Source organism: Acanthaster planci, linkage group LG13 (assembly GCF_054643075.1).
Source record: "Acanthaster planci isolate LZ-2023a linkage group LG13, COTS_SCS, whole genome shotgun sequence".
NCBI lineage: Eukaryota > Metazoa > Echinodermata > Asteroidea > Valvatida > Acanthasteridae > Acanthaster > Acanthaster planci.
Genome location: NC_141789.1, coordinates 5,605,271 through 5,614,061, shown reverse-complemented (window position 1 = coordinate 5,614,061; position 8,791 = coordinate 5,605,271). Strand labels below are relative to the sequence as shown.

The following is an 8,791-nucleotide window of genomic DNA, read 5'->3' as shown; positions in this document are numbered from 1 at the left end:
ATTTCCATTCAGTAAATGCATAAATCACTTGGTAATTTCAATAATCACTTAATAATTTACAATATAATATTCAGAGCATATACTCACTAAACTGTGAAAAGCTGCTAGTAAAAAATTTAAATCTGAAAGAACTATAATGGTAATTACACTTATGAACACGTTCTTTGTCATACAAAGCTATCATACTTGAATAGATTCAATTTATTAAACGTGCTTCAAAAACACTCGTGCGTTTCTTTAAGTTAGCGAGGGTTCAAGTTGCTGGCTGATTTGTTCATGTGAGGTAGAGAGTACCGCGTGATCACCACTTCAAGAGTGACCTATGGCAGAAAATTGGTGCCCCACCATTCTGAAACCAGGCCGTAGAATTTTAGCTATTACTGGACATATGTGTAATAGGATGAATTTTGTGCCCCCCATTTTTTTGAAATTCTAACTCCCCCAGAGTTAGGTCATGCAGTTTCTTAGAAATGTGTGGGTTGCTTGGCAGCGCGTGTGGGCAGGTTGGTAGCAGAACTTGCAACCAACCACAAGAGTCCTTGAGGAGGAGCAGATAAATTCAGTGGCCAGTGACCCTTCACTCCACTTGGCTACTGGACTCCACAGAGACTGTTCTGTTGTCTCTGTGATCTCTCCTTGCATTGAACCTGCCACAATTACATATTCGTCCCTGTCCTGCTCTAGGTGAGTTTGATGATACTTTTGTCTTACTTTTATGCCTAGATTGAAGTGTCTATTCTTCAACGCTTAGACCAAGTCGTCATAGGTCAATATCATATTGCGTTTCTGAATTGTAGTCATTGTAATTTTGGCTGAGAATGCTTTGAAAGAGTAAAAGAATGTGCACGTCTTAATTTAAGCCAAAGTCTATTTTAGAAGTTCTATCCATGTTGATATCTGTTTAAGGTTCTGTTGTTTCCAGGTACAAACACCATTTCTTTTGCGATATCTTGCACAATCCGTCCAAACATTCTGACTTCCTAGTCCCAGAATACTGAATGAATTTAACTTGCTGTAGGAGTTTCCATTGATTTGGAAGTTTACCATTTCCATGTAAAAGATCTCTGGCGACTTGTCTAAATAAAGTAAAACTTAATTTAGGAAGACGTGATTCCTAGGATTACTTGTATAATATTATTTTACTTAGGTTTTTATGATATATTTCTTCTAGCATACATTGAATAATTACATTCCCTTGACTAAAGTGAAGAGAGGGATATTTCCCTCTTGTGCAAGTTAAGTCTTTGAATTTGTAACATTCTTCTGTGATTTATTACTTGATAAGTTTCAATCATTTGACTTGATTCACTTTTATCTAGTTTTTACCATAGTTCCATATATTCAATAGTTAGTTTTTCTTTATTCTATTTCAGTTCTTATATCCGTGTGTTTAATCTTTTGATGTGTATTCCTTTTGCTTTAAATCGATTTGATTGCCCAGAACTTTGACATTTTAATGTTTAATCTTAATTAACTTTTACCTCCTGATTATGATTCACTCGTATTTCCCGGACTTAAACTTCCAAAGTTTGACCGCAACATTTGTAACCTTGTAATTCCTAAGACACCGGTCTTGGTATAGTGTCCTTGTAACACCTTAGTCATTTCTGTGTAGACCAACCCACACACACAAATGAGGTACCCAGGTGGACGAAGGCATTGACCGACACTGGTAACCATGACAACCTTACACACAGTGTAGTGTTTTAAAGGGACTTTCACTTTTGGTAGTCCATACAACTGTTTTACTTAGTATAGTTAGTATTTCACTCCACTTGGCTACTGGACTCCACAGAGACTGTTCTGTTGTCTCTGTGATCTCTCCTTGCATTGAACCTGCCACAATTACATATTCGTCCCTGTCCTGCTCTAGGCAAAGACACCACTAGTACTGAGGCACCAAGGTAACCTCAGTGAGCCTATCGAGCTGTATGTACTGCTGGACAGGGAGTGACTTGAAGCAGAGTCGCATGCATTGTGTTCCCCACACCTGATTTACCCAAGCCGGGGAAGGAGAGACTGTGCATCGAGTCCTACACACCATCTGCACATAGCCAACGGCCCTCAGAGTTCATCCAAGCCCCCTTGAACCGCAAGTTCTTCAATTGCAGGCTCCCCAGCTTAGTACCAAGTGAAGCTAGGGCCAGTCATCCCCAACTTCAACGCAACTTCAAGCTACGCCCTTCATTTAGTTTTATTGTTAATTAAATTCTTGTGTAAACAGAATCCCTGGGTTTTCCTTGTTGTTTTTAAATATATGTATCCTTTAGATTTAGGATATCTGTATTTTTGTACAGCGTGTTAAAACCTTTCGCTAACTTAGCCGGAAACGCACTTATCTCCACTGGTTGGCTGACAATAAAATGGCGTAAACTAGTAAACAAATAAATAATGTAAGCAGGTGTCATAATTTTCATATTATGCCCGCTACATAATTGGCGCCCGATGTGTGGTTTACGCTGTACGTTTCTGTCATATTGATTGAGTGCATTCATTTCCATGCACCCTTCGACGGCTAAGTAGTGAAGCCCACAAATTCTATCTGATATCATTTGTTTTACATTTTGTTGACAGCTATATATTTGATTGTCTGATCTTTTCTCGCTACCCTTCCACCTAGTCCTTACCTGGCAACTGTGATTTAACCATTTTGTCGTTCAAATCTTTTTATGTAGAGCATTGAGTTCTCTTATTGTGTTAGTTACTTGCAGTCATTGCGTAATCTCGTTCTTTGCATTTTGTTTATTTCCCACTCTATTATTGTATTGCTGGTACAATACCCTTTTATATCGCTTCCATGATGGAAAATTCACCTTTGAGACGCTTTACTAGAAGCACGGTCCTTGTAACCAATATCCCCAGTCAAGCCACTGCAGAGCAGGTACAGAGACATATGAGTCGTGCAGGTTTAGTTCAATCAGTTAGCAAATTGTATCATTCTAGTGCCGACTATGGCACATACTTACACTGCCATTATCGCTTCCCGGATGATGCCACTAATGCTATTTACTTGTTAGATAGACAGCCCTTCCTCGATGGACACCCCCATGTGCTGCGCTCATTCAAGCAACCTCCCCCGCCGGGTACAGAACCGATCGCTCTTGCGTCCCTTCTTCCTTCCGCGGAAAGGGTTTCCCCACTCCCCATTATCCATCCACCAACACCAACCCTGGTTTCGCGATCAAATACGTCACCCCCACCACCTCAAATTGTGCACCCCACAGGTGCGTTCTCTGCAGTAACATCTTCCGAGCCTGTCTCAGCACCGACCATGGGACCGATCCCTGTGGCCCAACCCTTGCTTAATAACGCCGTTCCAGGCCCTGTTCAAGACAATCTGACTTCGGCATACAATCCCTCTCACCCTCTCCAATTGCCACTGTTAAGTCCCATTCCCCAGCGCCCCATGCCCGCCTACCCGCCACTGCCCCCTCCCCTCTTACCAACGGGTTATGTCCAACCCCCGCGAATATCATTATTCATGGGCGATTCAACTAAAGGGCATGGAGTGGACTTTGATACCTGGAAGTTTGAAGTGGAGTCCCTCCTTCGTGACGCCACATACTCTGAACGAGTACTTGCCCCATATGTCCGACAGTCCATTCGTGGGGAGCCCAGTCGGCTTATTCAGACACTTGGCCCCCATGCCTCAATCCCCCAACTCATTCATGAACTTGAAGCCAGCTATGGCACAGTCCAAGATGGACCGGCTCTCCTTCAAAAAGCCTACAATAGCCAGCAGGAGGACCAGGAGTCTGCAGCAGCCTTTGGCAGACGCTTGAAGCTCCTGGTTTTTGATTCGTGTCGCCGGGGTGGATTACCCCAATCCTCTATGGACACTGTCCTCCGTCAAATCTACTGGCGGGGACTGCGCGACCCTGACGTCCGAAATGCCTGCCGCCATCTTAAAGACACTGTCGCCGATTTTGATCATTTAGTTCGCCTTGTTCGTAAGGGCGAACAAGAAGCCCAGTCAATTTCACGACGGCCCTTGAAAGTACAACGCCCCCCACAACAGCCTGCCTCTGTCTCATCCACTTCGGACCAGCCATTTTCCGAGGCACTTTCCAGCATCAACTCCACTCTGGCTGAACTCAAAGTCGCCCTTCACCCCCCTCACACTCCCTCACCCCAACCTTCTTCTCAGAAGCCCGGTACTGCCCAACCCCCTGTGCGTCAACAACCTGTTGAATGTTTTCGGTGTGGCGAGCAGGGCCATATCTCCAAAGGTTGTCGCAACCCTGCCAAACCAAAGACGAGTGGCACCACCCACCAAACACAGTTAAACAGTCCTCTGCCTCCACAGAGGGGAATGTGGCAGGCAGCAACACCAAGTCCCCGCACGACATCATCCACCCAAACAGCGTAATCCATAGACTTGTCGGTAGTGCCAACGAGGCGGATGCATTCCTAGGAGGAGTCAGTTGTAAATGCCTCGTTGACACTGGCTCACAGGTTACTACAATATGCCATTCATTTTACAAGAAATACCTCCCTCACATTCCTATCAAGCCCCTTAGTAATTTGCTGCATGTGCAAGGAGCTGGAGGTGCATCAGTCCCCTTTCTGGGTTACATAGAAGTGGAAATTTCTTTTCCCCTGCACTTCAAGACAGGTTCAGCTAAGTACTGGACTTTAGCCCTTATTGTTCCCGACACACCCTATCACATGGATGTACCTCTTCTTGTTGGCACCAATGTAATTGCTCAGTGTAGGTCCCACTGTTTGCAAGCGTATGGGACACGCTTCGCTCAGAAGGCAGCCCTGCCGCAAGCCTGGCGGCTGGCTCTACAGTCATTGAAGACCTATAAACCCAATAAGAAAGATTTGGAGGTGAAGACAGCAGGTAACAGCCATGTTGTCGTACAACCAAATGACACAGTTGTCATTAATGGTTACATAAAATCAAGTCCGCTCGCTATGCAGTGCCACGTGGTGACGGAAGCATCTTCATGCACCAGTTTACCAGGTGGCTTGGAAGTCCTTCCTTCGGTGGCCACACTCCCACCACAGACTACAATCTTAGGTGTTCCTGTTGTTATCAGGAACTTAACACTAAAGCCACTGACAGTCAGTCCAAAGTCCATCCTCTGCAAGGCAAACCACGTTACTGTCATCAATCCACTTGATGCTCTGGACGTGGCTTCGCCTGACTCGGCTGAGAACAAGACTACTGATGGTTTTCTGGAGCAGTTTGACTTCACGAAATCACCAGTAGGAGCTGAGAACTTAGACCGAGTGAAACACTTCCTGAAGGAGTGGAAACAGGTTTTCTCCCTTCATGACAATGACCTCGGTCACACGACAACTGTCAAACATGAGATCAAGCTAAAAAACGATGTCCCTTTCAAGGAACGCCACCGCCGGATTCCACCATCCCAGTATGATGAAGCGCGTCAACTGATTAAGGATATGCTTGATGCAGGTGCAATCAGGGAGTCTACTTCGCCATGGGCATCTCCGGTTGTGCTTGTTCGGAAGAAGGATGGTTCACTTCGGTTCTGTATAGACTATCGTAGACTGAACGAGAGAACTATCCGAGATGCCTATGCACTTCCTCGCATCGAGGAAACTCTTGATGCCCTGCATGGAGCACGGTGGTTTTCATCCTTGGACCTGAAGTCTGGGTACTGGCAGGTTGAAGTAAGAGAGGAAGACAAGGCTAAGACTGCATTTACAACCCCCCTTGGATTCTATGAGGCCAACCGCATGCCTTTTGGCCTCACAAATGCTCCAGCAACGTTTCAGAGACTAATGGAACGTTGCGTTGGTGACCTCAATCTCAAGACGTGCCTTGTTTACCTTGATGACATCATTGTATTTTCTCGTACTTTCACAGAACACCTTGAACGACTCAAGTCAGTTCTCCTGCGACTTCAGGAACACGGCTTGAAACTGAAGCCATCTAAATGCCAGTTGTTTCGGACCTCTGTTAAGTATCTGGGACATGTAATTTCTGCAGATGGAGTTGAAACTGACCCCGATAAAGTAACCGCTCTGAAGGAATGGCCCACACCGACGAATCACCAGGATGTCCGGTCATTTCTTGGGTTTGCTGGGTACTACAGGCGTTTTATAGCTGGTTATTCGAAAATTGCCAAGCCACTACATGCGCTTACAGCTGGCCTCCCCGCTAAACGTAAGTCATGCTCCTCACGTAATAAAAAAGTGCCACCATTCACTTGGACCCCTGATTGTCAGAAATCTTTCGAGACGTTGATTTCACACTTGACAACAGCACCAGCACTGGCATATGCAGACTTCAGCCAACCTTTTATTCTGCATACAGATGCTAGTCTCACTGGACTTGGAGCTGCACTTTATCAGCTCCAGGATGGCAAGGAGCGAGTTGTGGCATATGCTAGTCGGGGCTTGTCCAAGAGTGAACGGAATTACCCCGCCCACAAGCTAGAATTTCTCGCTCTCAAATGGGCAGTCACAGAGAAGTTTCATGATTACCTATACGGAAACCAGTTCAAGGTTGTGACTGACAATAACCCCTTGACATATGTGTTGACAACCGCAAAGCTGGATGCCACTGGCCATCGCTGGTTAGCTGCACTTTCTGCATATAATTTCACATTGGAATACAGAAAGGGAAAGCAAAACGGAGATGCAGATGGCCTATCTCGCCGTCCCCACTCTGCTCCAGCAGAGAGTAACACCATGGCGACAATAAACAGTGAGGTGTTTCAGGCTGTTGTCAATTCCCAAAGTGTAAACTTCACTGGGGAATCCCCTACCCTTCATATTCCATTAGTCGAGGCACTTGCTTTGCAAAGCAGTGCCATGCCCTCTGCTATTGACAATCCTCCCCTGTGGCCTGGGCAGAGCTCTTTACCTAGGGTAACTATGGAAGAATGGAGGAACTATCAGCAGAGTGACCCTATTTTGGCAAGAGTTATCAGATACAAAGAAAGTGGTCACCCCCCTGACAAAGAACAGCAGAGGTCTGAAGATCGTGACGTCCTCTTAATCTTGAGGGATTGGGACAGATTGATATTTCGTGATAATGTCCTCTTCCGTCAACGTCAGGAGCGCGATGGTGAAAGACTCTTTCAGCTACTCCTCCCCAAAACTCATCGTGATATGGTTTTCAAGTCACTCCATGATGAGGCTGGTCACTTCGGTCGTGAACGCACCCTGGATCTAGTTCGTTCAAGGTTCTTTTGGCCCCACATGGCTAACGACATTGACAAGAGAATACGAACATGCCCCAGGTGTATTCGGAGGAAGCTCCCCCCGGCCGCCGTGCGTTCTGCACCTCTGGTTAACATTAAGACCAGTGAGCCAATGGAGCTTGTCTGTATAGACCACCTTTCTTTGAAGTCATCTGGTGAGGACCAGTCCAGCATCCTCGTCATCACTGATCATTTTAGTCGATATGCACAAGCCATTCCTGTTCCAAACCAGACAGCAAAGACTACAGCCCGAGTCCTCTTCAACAACTTCATCGTACACTACGGTTTTCCAGGTCGTCTACATTCCGACCAGGGAAGAGGTTTCGAATCTGAGGTGATTAAGCAGCTATGTCAAGTGACTGGCATAACTAAGAGTAGAACCACGCCATACCACCCTCAAGGTAATGGCCAAGTGGAACGGTTTAATAGGACACTCTTAGAAATGCTTGGCACCCTGCCTGAGGACAAGAAAGCTGTGTGGAAGAAGTATGTGGCACCTCTGGTTCATGCTTACAATGCAACGAGGAATGACGCCACTGGATTTTCCCCTTATTTCCTCATGTATGGGAGACACCCCAGACTTCCTATTGACATTGCCCTTGGCCTGGAATCTAGACAACCATCCAAAGCGTCCCACAGTATGTATGCAGACCAACTTCGTGAACGCCTCTCAGCTGCTTATAAGTTGGCTTCTGCTCATGCAGGCAAGTGTGCAATGAAAAACAAGGTTCAATACGATCTGAATCTGAGAGCTGCAGTACTGCATCCAGGGGACCGAGTTTTGGTGAGAGTGGTTGCACCAACAGGCAACTACAAAATATCTGATAGATGGGAACAGAATGCATACAGGGTAGTAAAACAGGTTAATCCTGACATCCCAGTATATGTGGTAAAGCAAGAGCAGGGTGAGGGTTTGACTCGAACACTCCATCGGAATTTGCTCTTGCCTTTCAGTTCTTTGCCGCTGTCGGTTCCCGCAAGTCATTCGAAACAGCCCCCCGCATCAGGTGAGAAATCTGGCCCATATATATCTTGCACTGTCGACTCAGATAATGAACAGGGTACAAGTGGTTCAGGCAGGCTACAGGAGAGTGACACTGCAGGGAATGCTCCGTTTCGGAACACTGTGAAACAAAGATCGCGAAGACGAATCAAACCCCCTGACCGCTTAGGCTTTTCTAATGCACAAGTTGTATCACATTCAGGAAACGTACCAGGTTGGAAAGCCAAAGCAGACTTTCTTTATACCATGTTGGACGATACTTCAAGTGAACGAACCAAAGAAATATGTTTGGCAGCAATAATTGACATTGTTCGTGGAAAGTAAATGGATGTCTCGTGTGTTAAAATGGAACAGACAAAGTTGGTATTGGTGGTTGGACGTGTTGGATGTGGGTCACAAAACCCATAGATTATTTTGAGAGAAGAAACGGTGATTTTTATTTTTCCTATGTCGGGACGACATTCAGAAAGCAGGCAAGAATGTAATAGGATGAATTTTGTGCCCCCCATTTTTTTGAAATTCTAACTCCCCCAGAGTTAGGTCATGCAGTTTCTTAGAAATGTGTGGGTTGCTTGGCAGCGCGTGTGGGCAGGTTGGTAGCAGAACT

The 8,791-nt window shown here is 45.7% G+C and overlaps 1 protein-coding gene across 1 annotated transcript; it reads left to right on the top strand.

Moving 5' to 3' along the window:
- The first annotated feature begins 384 nt into the window (after positions 1-384).
- Positions 385-5,108, top strand: LOC147796930 (uncharacterized). The gene has a single exon (XM_087144814.1). It carries the CDS (start codon positions 2,798-2,800, stop codon positions 4,367-4,369), a length of 1,572 nt encoding a protein of 523 aa, XP_087000940.1. The 5' UTR covers positions 385-2,797; the 3' UTR covers positions 4,370-5,108.
- The last annotated feature ends 3,683 nt before the right edge of the window (positions 5,109-8,791 follow it).